We start from the raw sequence: 13743 nt of genomic DNA, 5'->3' as shown, positions 1-13743 counted from the left end.
TTGACCAGTTGATGGGAAAAGTATTCTTAAAATGCATTCAAAATTCGGAATAATTTGTAATATATAATTATTCACGGTATTTAGAAGTGCCCATGATAACAATATCGTGCATATTCATTACCGTGATTTATCACATTACCGAATACCGGCACAAGTCTATTCTCCAGTACTGAAAACAGAACTGATAAGGGAGCTTTTGATATGCACTGTGACGCAGCTCTTGCAAATGACCTTTTTTGTTCGTTGTCTGTCATTTCGAAGCTTAAGTTGCATACGGTTTTCTTTAGTTTTAATTTGCCTAACTATCGATCTGACCCAGTAGACGCCATAGTCCCACTCTGTCTCTCTCCCGTCCCGCTTACTGTTTTTATTTATTTATTTTTTTTAATGGTGGGTGTTTACACAGTTGGCTAGAGCAGTGCTGATTGGGGAGAACGAAGGTGCGCTTACTCTTGACCAGGGCAAGTAAGACTGCAACTCAAGGCTGGTAGTCATGCATATGCTCTGGAACAGAGTAATATCGCGTCCACATCGCAGGCTTTGCGATTAGGAAATCGCAACGTCTCAAATCACGATTTCGATTCGATTTCGATTAATCGCACAGCCCTATTGCACACCCCTAATGACCGCCCACATCCACATCATTGTCTTTAAACAGGGTGGTGTTCACAAAAGGCTAATCAATCATAACAGAGGTCATTTACATGTAGTCTTAAACGAACAGCAACAAAAACAACCTCCTTGAGTCATTTAAAACAATTACGGTTGTTTTGTTGAGACTAACACCATGCAAGCTCCTCTTAGAACAGCGCATATCAGTTTCCACACCTCTCCACTTGCCAGAGCTCTGACGTTCTGGCTATTAGCTCATCATGAGTGTCTGAATAGCTAAGAGCAGAGGTGGAAAACTAGCATCTCATGGGAATAAAAACAGCCTTAGTAACCATGGCAACATGGAGAGAAGATGCTAATCTGCGTAATCTGGCCAGATATGCTAGTTGTTAACACGAAAACCTCATGAATTTCAAACCACAAGTGACTGAAAATAAAAAGGCAAATGTCAGTATGGGTAGGTACTTACTATGGGAGGTATAGCGGCTGCTCTCTGCTTGAGCTGTTTGAGGTCCAGCGGTTTCTGAAGTGGAGAAGCGATCACTCCATCATGGGCGAAACTCAACAAACTCGGCCTAGCAGACGTCATTGTGTTGAGAGTGAGAAGAGCAGAGAAGAGTTATTGCTTAATATGGTCAGAACCTCATTCTCTCTTATTTACTGTCTTTGTAAACAGCCCATTAATGCCACAAAACCACAAACACACACACACTTAATCATCATCGCAACACACAAACAAATATAGACACTCCACATGCAGTCTTATGGAAATGTAAAATGCAAAATATACAAAGACAGCCAGACAGGCACACACACTTCTCGCTCTGTTATGTTGGGCAAGCTCACAGGCTGTTTCCCCTGACTCGCCCAACATATACAGTGTTTGCTGTCGTGGAAAAAAAAATAGAGTCCTACAGGACAAATCAACAATCCCAGCCCCCTTAACCACAAAACACATCAGACCCCACCCAAGCAACCAATCAGCCCTCGCTCTCATACACACACATGCACACTCTCACCTGTTCTTGTCTGAGCTTTCAGTCTCCTCCACCTCATCGGCGCTGCATGTGGCGCTGGAGTCGCTGTCTTGAGCTCCGCTCTTTCCTCCATGCTCTTTCGTTTTGATCTCTTTCTTGCCCTCCTCCCCCTCCAGGGCAGGAGGCTTCTTATCTTCTCCTGCTGCCTCCTTACAACACTCCCCTGGTTCGATCTTTACCTCCTGCTTCACTCCTCTCTGTTCCACCTCTCCTTTCTCCACTTTTGGCATTGCATCCGGCCCCATCTCCGTAGCTGCCATGTCTTTGTCCGTGGAGGACGAGGAGGAAGTGGCGTTGGGTGCAGTTTTAGGCCGTCCGGAGCCCTCTTCTTTGACCTTGCTGTCATCCGAGGAGCGTGGGGAAGGGAGGCTCTCGGTGTCTGAGCTGTTATTGGCTCCACCTGAAAAAAAAAGAACATCGTAAGAGGGCAGGACACTAATATCAGCTGATCTGTTGAGTGTGGTTTGATTGGTAAGGCGGTTGTTTTGGGCACTTCATTTTTCAATTTGGGGCCATTGAAAATTCTATTATTTGTTTTATCCATTTTAAAACATTTCTTTTATGTTCTGGAATAAAGATCTGATTATGGACATCATAACTTAAATTTTGGTAAAGTACAATACTGTTCAAAAATTTGGGGATGGTAAGCTTCTTTTAATGTTTTTGAAAGAAGTCTCTTATGCTCACCAAGGGTGCATTAATTTCCGAAAAAAAATACAGATTATAGATAGATTTCTATCTATTTAAAAATTTTATTTAACCCTGTGATGGCAAAGTTGTTTTTTCAGCAGCATCCAGTCTTCAGTGTCACATGATCCTTCAGAAATCAATTATAATATGATTTGCTGCTCATGAAATGTTCTTATTATCAATGCTGAAACAAGTGTGCTAATTAATATTTTTGTGGAAACCATGATGCATTTAAGTATTCTTCGATAATTAGAAAGTTTGTAAGAACAGAATTTGAAATAGATTTTTTGTAACATTATAAATGTATTACACTCTCACTTTTGATCAATTTAAAACGCAATCTTTCAGAATAAAACAATATCTTTTAAAAAACATACTGATCCCAAACTTCTGAACAGTACTGTATGTGATGGTGATATATAGTAAATTGTGTTTGATTATGATAACAAATTTTGGAGAAATAGCTGGATAAACATTTAACGCAAGCTAGCTAGCTGTCAATTAACTTGAAAAGAAAGGCAACTGTTTTTTAAATAATTTTCTGACCGCTGTATCGACTTCTATACATGCTCTTCTCACTTCTTATTTTCATCATAACGAAACAAACATTTTAAGAAATGCTTGTCCTCTGAAATGATTAGTGTAATGGACAGGAGTAATGGGACAGTAATTAAAAAAAAAGTGATTCTTCGATATATTAAGAAAAACTATAAATTGCACTTATAAGAACCAAAGACAACTTTTAATAACAATATGATTTTTAGGCAAGGGAAGTACAAAGGATTCACCTAATTTATTTAATAAATTATGAAGAGGAAGTTAAAATTCCAAAATGGTGAAATTCTAACAAATGTAACATTTCTTCACTCTTGAAAGTAGAAAAAAAGCCATTAAACAGATACCATAAACAGCAAAAGCTAATTTAGCATGTCCTTTAAAATTGAACGAATGCTTTGAAAAACAGTTTCATTTTAAAATCAACCGAAAAGCTCCTCAACGAAGAATCACTCTTATCTAAATCTAACATGTCCTTTGTCAAATCAAAAAGTAAACGTAACTAGAAAATACACAGCAGGGGATTATGATAAGCCTCATTTTCCCACTGGCATAACAAACCCCAGCCGTTGAGTGTGCTCTCCCAGCTGGATGTAATTACACAATAACCATAACATAATAAGCACTTCCCTTGCTGGCTTTCTTTCACAAGCTTTGACCTGATAAATGTGGCTTTATGAAAGCTTACGAAAGCCATTTATCGGCAAGCCACACCTGATTGCCAAACACACAGCACAAAGCGTTTGTTTCATAGCTGCCTGGCGGACTTGTGGAAGTACGACATCCACAGCACGACACACACTTTGACACCTAGACAGTTTGATCGCTCCGCTATAACACAACCACGTCACAAAACGCCGCTCTCCTGGAAAAGCAATTTATGCTTGTGCAGAGAGTGTCACCTCTTTCTCAGAACTCGACAAAAGTAGGTCAGGGTTGTATCACGGGTGAGGTCATAGGTGAGTCTAGGCCACGTGTTCCTGATATTCTGAGAAAAGCACTCTGCCGTTCGATTCGAGCTGCTGTGGGACTTCCTGCCAGCCACAAAACCTCAGAGGTGTTTGGTTTCATTGTCAATTGTTTCATAGCTACGGCTGATAACATAATTACCAAACTGCTCATTTGTTTCTCAGATCTTAACTCTGAGTTTCATTACTTCCATTACACAAAGTCAGTGAGTAATGTGCAACAAATGACTGTGTTTAAATGGACATTAGTCTTTGTGTAATAATTACTGCATGATGCTGTGTGAGTGTGCAAGAATCAAGCGCTTGTGTCCATACCCTCTCCGTCATCCTGAGCCTCCTCCTCATTGCCGCTGACTCCCGATCCCTCCATCTCCTCTTCCTCTGCAGCAGATGGAGCGCTGGCCTCCTCGTTCTGAAGAGCTTTACCTTTACGTCTGGCCTTACGCTCTTTCTCCTACAACGAACACAAGCACAAAAACAACAACATGAAACCAATACTGCTGACAACTATAAATAATTCAACCCGCACTCTCTAAGAACTGACCGATTTTATTTTATGCTGTTGCAGAATCTCATCCAGTTTCTGTCTCTTCTTGTAGTTAAAGTAGAAGTTCTTGCACTGGGAGACTGTTTTGGAGCCCACCATCTTGGCGATAGCGGACCAATTTCTGCCATACTGGAGCAGACCTATGACAGTAAGAAAAGGAACATTCTCACTTTACTAACGTAGAAACAGGAACAGAACTATGAGTGATAGAGTAACTACCGTCATAGTTATTTCAACACATGAGAGTCAGCGTCATCGTCTGCATGACACAACAAAAATGTCCCTTTATTGATACGGAGAATGGGAACTGATGAGGAAACCACTATAATGACCAGATTAATTGCAACTGCATTTTTAAATAGATTCAAATAAAAAACAAGTATTTGAAATCAAATCAATGCATCCTTGGTCCCAAACTTTTTAACAGTAGTGTATGTGTAGGTCTCATTTTTTTCCCCTACCTGGTGTCCCACTAAGTCACATGCACTCAAAATAGGGCAGCACCAAGGCTGTTACAGTTTATGTAAGATTTATATTACACACTGCCTAACACACAAAATCCCTGCGCGCTGGGTAACGCAAGCCTCAAGCGTTCCCATTTGCCCAGCCGTTGCCGTTGTCATTAAGAAAAACCTCAATAAAAGGTCAAAGATCATGTGCTGCCACTTGCCGTCTGAAGGAGGAAAGTGGGGCAACAGCCTGACATGAACTGTTCTCAATCATTTAACAACAAGCTAACACTCAGCAGACATCAGCCAAGTCATTGTATGCTGGTTAGCTTCACATTAGGAACCTCTTGTCCAGTCTAAACAGCTGCTTTGATTTATATCGCTAGTGACCACAATAAAGCGCTGCTGCCCTCCACATCAAAGCTAACAAGACAGTCAGTGTAGATTGCACAAGGATGGAGAGAATGAGATGGAGAGATAAAATGAAGAGTGTAAGTAGAAAAAAAAGCCCTTAGTGACACAAACAAGCAAAGCAAGAAATCATTTGAAGTCTGATTTGTATGCTTATCCTCACCATCTCTGATCCTTGTTTCTGTCTCTGTTTATTCTTCAAACTTCCAGCTGTTTGTCAGAAACGCACGCACATCCTAATCTATGTAACATGGCAAACACACACAGACACTGCAGTGCAAAGGCAGCTTAAATAATAGCCTGCTTAGCAATGTACACATACACAATTACCCAGAAGTACTTCTATATAACAGGTCAAAAGTCAAGGAAACTCCATTCTTGCCCAATCCAACAAATGGCAAAGTAGCGGTTAAATCCAGTGAAGGGTCAAACTCTGTCCTAAACTGAAATGCAGGTTTCATTCATCTTCAATTTCAAAACATTGCATTTTGTCCAGTACCTCCAAATGTTAAGAGTACTCCAATAAGACAATGCTGTCCAATCAGCTTTGGTAATTCAAGAGCATGCACCAATGCTACATCCAATTGAAATCCTCAGCACTGGCCCACTGTGGATCATCCAATCAGGGAGTTGCATAAAGAAAATATGCGGCCCCTCTGGTCCACTCTTCCTCTCTTCTCTATTACTCCATCAGTCTTTTCTTCTTCACTCACATGATTTCCATGGAAATGCACAGCAGAGGCTCTTGGAGCTCCAGAACAGCATGAGGAAGAGCAAGAAAGAAGAAGAGAGAAAAAGGGAGTGGTGTTTGGGAGGGAAATGAACTCCCATTGTTCCTCTGATAGTTGCGCTGTCGTTTCTCTGATTCTCTCTAAACAGAGCAGCGCTTCTCTTTTTCTTCTTCTCCTCCTCTCCCTCCCTCTCTCTCTCTCTCTCTCTCTCTCTCTCTCTCTCTCTCTCTCTCTCTCTCTCTCTATTTATCAAACTCACGCGCTTTCTCTCGCCAGCCCTCTCTCTCTTTCTGTCTCAAGGCCACAGTTTTTTTCCACTCCTCTTCAATGGCTGCCGCTTGGCTGGACTTTAACAGCAAAGTGAAGCTGAGATACAGTGACTCCACCTCCCTAATGCCCGTACTCCCTCCCTCCCTTCACAACCTCATCTGACCTCTTCTATTATTCTCTCTCTTCTGCGCTCTCTAATGCATATTATCTGTGCCAAAACACATCTACGCTCAAACACACAAAAACAAACAGACAATGAGAGCAAGAGATTGTGGCAGAAATAAAGAGAAAGAGAGATATTTAAGAGGGTTGATGTTGATATCATGAGAAAGCAGAGAGAAAGCAATTCCTCCTAACTGACCTGCGTTTCTTCTTCAATGTGACCTTTACACACAGTCCTTAACAACAGTGTGAGAGAGGGAGAAACAGGGAGGCTTTGCCAAATCCTCTAATTCGTGCCAACCCACAATTCAGCCACTTCCTTTCTCTCTGCACTCCAACAACTGAATCTAACCACTCACTCAATGTTACAGAAAGAAAGAAACTGAAAGACAGGGAGACAGAAAGAAAAAAGACAGCTAGAAAAACAGAAAAAGACAAATTCAAAGACAGACAGATAAAAAGAAAACAAACAGAAGGAAAGAGAAATAAAAAAAAGAAAAGAATTACAAATAAAAACAGATGGATAAAAAGAGAAATCTAGCAGAAGACAGAGACAGAAATAAAAGAAAAACAGAAAAACAAAAATGGAGACAAAAACAAAAAGATAGACAGAAGGGAGAAAGAGAGAAATAAAGAAAGAACAAACAACAGAAAAAGATAAAAAGACAAATTTAACATAAGACAGAGACAGGAATAAAGACAGAGAGAGAGCGAAAGAAACAGACAGAAAAACAATGCGAGAGACAGAAAGAAAAAAAAAAGAGTGAGAGACAGAAAGACAGAGAATGACAGAAAAAAGCTACAAACAACAACATAAAAACAAGAGTTTGGAAAAAGAAAGGCCGCTACACACTGCAGCTAAATTCGGTTGTTACTCCTCTTCAGAGAGCTGAATCTTGTTCTGTTCACATTGACTTCACTTATTCACAGGACTGACAACTGAAGCGACTTGTTTATTTAAATACAGCTGTTACTCTCAAAACTGCAGTGTGTATGTGGCAGTGTGTGTTTTTGAGAGAGAATTATATGAAAAATTTGTACAATGTCACACATTTATCAGCATTTTCTAGAGCTAAAAAAAAATGTCATATGCACACACATCGGTCTGCAGCTCCTGCCTCTAAAGAAAAGCATTTAAAAAGAACACGGGAGGAGAGCTGTGTGCAGTAGCTCTAGGTTATATGTTACACAAGTCTTAATCCTGCCATCAAGTGCCCCCACGGCCACATACACACTCACTTCCCCTCATTTACTCAGAGACGTGAACACAAGCGAGGCCACCCTGCCTTTAAAAGGCTGTGCCAGTGTGCATTAGTCACAGAGGAGAGCTGCTCTCTCTCTCTGTGTGGAGGAATGCAGCGAGACGGCCAGGTGCCATTAACATATATTACTGTTGTCTCCCTCTCCCGCTTTAAAAATGAACACAGATAAACACATTAGCATAGACAGCTGTAAGCAGATTTAAAAAGCACAGGCAAGGTAATTGGCTGGTGTTAAGAGGGTCATGGGGTGAGGGGTGGCAGTATATTTTGGAACAGAGTAATAGTAAGACAAAGACAAAGCAGGCACACTAAGGGTAATAACAGCAGCGTTGGGAAAGATTGCAGTCTAGGCTTGGCTTTGATGGTACACTATGTTAACCAGACACATCAAATAAAAAATGCTGCGAGTTGGGGAAATTATATGAATGAATGAATAAATAAATATTAATAAATGATAAAGTGAAATAAAAGGGGGTTGTGAATTAAAATAATTTATTTAAATCTATAAATGAAAAAAATTAATAATAAATAAATAAGGTTCTTGCGGAATTTAATGGATGAATTAATTAATAGATAGATAAATAAATAGGGTTCTAGCATCACAATAGTTTATTTAAATGTATACATTGATGAATTAAAATGTATGTGTGTGTGTGTGTATAATATTTTAAGTGTTTTTTTACACCTTCTCTGACCCTCAAAATTAAACCGATTTCTATGCAGATGCCCTTTTTTAAGACATAAGAAATCACTAACTACTTTCAAGTTACTGAACAGAAAATTGGCACAAAATAAAAATAAAAAAAATCATATGTTAACTTGCTCAGGGTTGTGATGTACTGTATTGCAATATTGTGACAACTTCTGAATGAGCTGTTTTTGCTAATTAATCATCATGCATTAACACCAAACCCTCATTTCAAAAGAGCGCACTTCAAAATAAATGTGAAGATCTATAAAATCTAAAACATTATATAAACAAATACTTGTTGGCATGGAGTCAAGGTCAAGTTCTTGTGATTGTAAACAACAAACTTGATTAGGCCCAGGGGACTTTATCATGAATTAAATGTTAAGTTGCAGATCCTGTGAGTGGTGTGGAGTAGGCGGCCTGATGGATCAGATGTAATGTGCCGGTGCCAGAGAAACAGAGAGCTGTTAACAGAGCGACGTGGAAGCAGCTCATCTGAAGTAGGTCAGCAGAGCATCCGTTTAACACACTAACAGTCTACATTACAGACCAAACACTGACACATACAAGAAAGAAGATTAGACCTTTGCTCTTTACTCAAAGTTTCTGTTTTCCGCAAATATAATCCCACATGAAGTTTTGAAGGTCCATTAAAGTCACCATGAAATCAAAACTGAAAATTCTTATTTTTTAATGGAATACTGTAGTGTTTATTATAAATAATTTATCCGTGCACTTCATAATTTTTTTTTACAATTCATGTTTCCTCGTAATCTTTAATCAAAAACGTTAACCTCCCCTCCCCCTCAAAACGACTCATCTTCTCTTCCGGTCACGAGCTATGGCGCAAGGGCGGAGCTATCTGGAACTGCCAACAGCTGCAGTGACATCAGTGACGTTTGGGGGGAAAAGCTGAAGCTGATGCTTCACTTTATAGCACTGACACCAGTCACGAGGGAGTACGTTACCCCTAAACATTGAAAAGATATTAGGATATTACGACAACATTACTCTTAGGACATCGTAAACAAATTTTTTTTCATGAATATGACTTAACCTGATGGAGGATGCGCTCAAGTCATTCAGGCAGTGTCTCTCTCTCTCTCTCTCTCTCTCTCTCTCTCTCTCTGTCTCTCTCTCTCTCTCTCTCGTGCACGCTGTTAGGCATGTTTTGTGCCGTTGATCATCGTCGTCATCCTTAATAAATAAAACATTTATTCATGCTTGGGTGTCGGCTGTGAATCCAGTGGAGAGAAATCCCCCACCACTAACTGCAAACTGGCATTCAGATATGCCTCCATTTTGTTAGCAACGCCCCAGCTTCCAACGATCCAATCAATTCCCGAAGGATGAAATCAAGTCCCGCCTTCTCATTTCAGATGCTGTTTCACTCGGATATACGTCACAGTAGAGAAAAAAAGACAATCGCAACTTCCGTTTCATGCCGACTTTAATGAAGCTCTTGTTCCTAAACCATGAGTAAATGACACGTCCGGCTGTCATATAAAGATGCGGCTCCCACATAAAGACACATTATGATGTGTATCACTAAGTGCATGTGTGTGGAATGAGGCCAAGGGCACAGTGTGTGATCTAGTGCTCATGTAAATGTTTGTGGAGTTGCTAGGCTAAGTGTTACACAGGTCTTATCAGGCAGAGTTACGTCTAGTTAACTGAACACAGGGAAATCCTAACGGTCAACATCCAATCAAGACAAACAAAAAGCCCATTATGACCTTTTCTGAAAACATTATTGTCTTTAAAACTATATTTTGATCCAGGCCACCTAAATAATAAAAAAACACACTGAGGGGCCATTCACACAGAATGTGTCTTTGCGTCTAAAAAGCGCAGCGTAGAACGCGAGGGTCTTGAGACGCGCCATGCTGCCGTCAAATAAAACAGTTGTCATGCCAACTTGCTACTGTAAAAAGAAGCTTGCAATGCTTGCCCCGCCTCCGAGTTCTTCTGATTGGTCCACTGCTTTGGAACTGACATTGGTGAGCGGTGCTGCGTGTAAAAGTTGAAATTCTTTTAACTTGACAAGGCGTCTTAAAAACGCTGCGCTCATGTGCGAGGCGCTGCAAAAGACGCGAGACGTGAGCGTAACGGTTATGCATGTCCGTCAAGCGCTTGTTTACACAGAAAAACAATGGAAAAGTAGCGCACTGGAATGGAAAAACGTGTTCTGTGTGAATGGCCCCTCACTAATGTGTTTTGTAAGGTTTTCTAACTTAATTGTTTGTCTATACTGTGACAATACTGTTTATTCAATAAATGCAGTAGTGACAAAATACCAAACATGGGTTCTGACCTTTCTTTGCGGTCTCCATCTCCTCTTCAGTCCAGCGAGAACTTTCATTCATCTCCAGATTAGCTAAAATGTACAGAGAAGAATGTCATGTAATGTGAAATAATAACGAAGTCTCTATAATGAAATTCAGCGTCCATCTTGGTAACAACCCAGGTTGCTGTTTTCGGTTTACTTTCTAAGTGCAGCTTCTATCTACATGAATAGAAGAGATCAAAATCTCCAAAACTGTTTCAATAAAATAGTTTCAATAAACTATTTCAATAAGCAATTAAGGCCCAATCCCATTTCTACCCCCTACCCCTCTGTTTTGCACGTTCATGTGAAGGGGTGTCTCGATTCTCTTTTGGTTGGAGGGGTAAGGGTAAGGGGAAGAGCCATATAGCCCTTCAAACTAAGATTTTCCGGGACCACACTTCAAACAAAGAGGTATGAATTATCTCAGTGTAAACCGGCTACATCGGCAACATGGCTGCCCGAGCGAACAAAAAGACACATAAATGTAAGCATTATTGGCATTAATAAAGATTTTAATGTAAATTAATAATTTGTTTTATGTTACATTCAATCGTGTGTTCATATTTACGGCCATGTTATTCAAAGAAATGTTTGCAAAAATTTGCTAACATCATATCATTACAGACTGCACGATAGTGCCACAACATATTTTCATGTCTGATCAGGGCGATAACCACCGTAGACATTTGGGGGTCTAGTCCCCCAATAATTAGAAATCGCTAATGTTTTTTCTCAAATACCTATTGCCAAATCGAGAGAGAGAGAGAGAGAGAGAGAGAGAGATAGAGAGAGCATGCGCTTATGTGCGTCTCTCTTTACAATGAGTGAGTTTACTTCAAAAACAGATTTTATCCTCTCATTGCTGGAAAATATAATGCAGCGATTCAGTATTTAAACTGTTAGTAATAAGTTGTGGGGCAGCGTTGACAAGTTTCTTTGCTCCTGGATGTGTGAGCTGTGCGATCTCCGATATGTGTGTGTGTGTGTGTGTTAGTAAGCAGCACATTAATATAGAACGTTAAGGCTCTAATACACCAGAATAGGTGTGTGTATTGTAGGAGCTAGACGACGCATGATGATTTGTGATGGTATAGTAGTGGTGTCCCGATTCTTAGGGGAATATTTTCACCCCTACCCCTTGACACTCTGTTTCAAGGGTTAAGGGGAAGGGGTAGGCAGAGGGGTAGGGTAGGGGTAGTCGACACAAACTAAAGGTTGCAAATTCATATCCATACTTTAAATTACTTAAAACTAAACCAAACTAAAACCACAAACGGGCAAAGGCAGAAACTCAAGGTGAAGTGACTTATGAAAATGACTCAAGCTCTTGTGACATTAGTAAAAGTCCAAGAGCTGCCACAGGCGCTGTTTTGACCCTCATGCTGAAGTATAGGGGACGTTTTTAACTGAAGCACAATCAATATAAGTTCAAGAACACTCTTAGCTAAGCTAGATGAGCTAAACATCATGAAAAAGTGCATTTCGGAAATCGAAATGCCTTCTCATCGTAAAACCAGGGAACACTGTGACACTCAGGGGACAGATGGTTTCTACTCAACCATCGAAGTATTTGTACAGCATTTCATTATTAGGAGCATTCTCGTTCTGTTGATATTGCTGATATTGCTGTCCTCACATTTAGGGAAAACAGAAAAGGGAAGTTATAAATCTACAAGTGGGACAATGTTATACAATAAAAGGTTGAGCACGGTTAATTTGCAGAGCAAAACAAAGAACTCATTTGAACACATGACCTCAGAGACCCACAGAAGAAGTCAATGGTATGCAAGTGTTTGCTAACCCAGCTCAGTGCTTAGCGGTGAAGTGTTCTCTTCCTGCTCGTTGGTCATAGAGCGAGTGACTCGTCCTTTCCGGTGACCGCGGCTGTTTGCGGTGCGCCGGCCTTTAGCGGTTGCAGGAGGCTCTTTCTCCTCCCCGTCCTCACCAGAGGTGTCATCTCTGCGAGAACAAAAAAAAAAAATCATCATAGTCGAAACAAGCTCTTATCGCAGCAAAATTACTCATACATCATGTTTGATTATCAGATAGATAGCTAGACAGACAGACAGACAGATAGATAGAGCGTATCAGTCAACATTTCTAAAATCAGAGCATTCTTATTAGAAAAAACATTTGTAAGATATAATAGAATAAATTTTTGAGAATAACTTTTTGAACTGTTAACCGATAACACACACAACCTAAAAAAGCCCTATATGAAGGTGAACACACAATGCAAACGCTGGCTCACTAGCTAGTATATTCCCCTTCAGCTGTACGACACAGTGTCAGGAAGTGGCTGTGGGATGAGCAGACCCTAATTTATCTTACCTGCACATTATCCATCTTGCAGATACAGTACTAAATATAGGAGCAGCAGCTGTGCCCGCAGGTTGTGAGAATCATGGGGGAGAAGTCCGAGAAATGCACAGACTCGGCTTAATGCACTCATTTAATGTATAGCTGGGCATGCTGTGGAGTATACTGAGGCCTGTGTATTCGGGCCAGTGCTAATGTGCTCTAATCACACCCTGCAGTACTGCTGACTGCACAGGTTTAGTTTAGATTAATACATTGTTACCTGTACTTCCCTAGAGTATTTTAATATAGTGTGCACCTGCGAGTGAACTAGTGTTCAGAAACTAACAACTCACTAAATTAGGCTGAAATGATACAGAACCAGCATCTGTGCATAGTAGTGCTGGGTGGTATACCGGTTCATACCGAATACCGGTGTTTATTTTTGTTATGATATGAATTTTTAAAATACCGCAATACCGGTGTATGTAATCAAAAATAGTGTTATACCTATGAAGAGTTCATTTGCAGTGGTGAGGGAACAGCTGTATGTGTTACTAAGCGTGAAAGTTCCGAAACTGAAGCTGTAGAACTAATAGAACGTGGTGACACAGAAGAACTCATCCACAATATCCACATTGACCGCCACAAATATCCACCGCCACAAATATCCACCGCCCCCTGCCATCAGCTCCCGCGTCTCTCACACACACACACACACACACACACAC

The 13743-nt window shown here is 40.4% G+C and overlaps 1 protein-coding gene across 1 annotated transcript in view; it reads right to left on the bottom strand.

Annotated features, from left to right (window-relative positions):
• ncor2 (nuclear receptor corepressor 2) overlaps positions 1-13743 on the bottom strand; it is a 186402-nt gene that overhangs the window by 48085 nt on the left and 124574 nt on the right. Inside the window, exons 16-21 of the mRNA XM_016485508.1 lie at positions 12516-12673; positions 10700-10762; positions 4407-4549; positions 4178-4316; positions 1632-2049; positions 1082-1187 (exon numbers count right to left, since the gene is read on the bottom strand). Of these exons, the coding sequence (XP_016340994.1) occupies positions 1082-1187; positions 1632-2049; positions 4178-4316; positions 4407-4549; positions 10700-10762; positions 12516-12673 (1027 nt within the window). The remainder of the gene's footprint in view (positions 1-1081; positions 1188-1631; positions 2050-4177; positions 4317-4406; positions 4550-10699; positions 10763-12515; positions 12674-13743) is intronic.

The sequence above is a fragment of the Sinocyclocheilus anshuiensis genome, unplaced genomic scaffold (genome assembly GCF_001515605.1).
Source record: "Sinocyclocheilus anshuiensis isolate Anshui unplaced genomic scaffold, SAMN03320099.WGS_v1.1 scaffold213, whole genome shotgun sequence".
Taxonomy (NCBI): domain Eukaryota; kingdom Metazoa; phylum Chordata; class Actinopteri; order Cypriniformes; family Cyprinidae; genus Sinocyclocheilus; species Sinocyclocheilus anshuiensis.
Note: the sequence above shows the minus strand (reverse complement) of the source record. Positions and strands in the feature narration are given on the sequence as shown.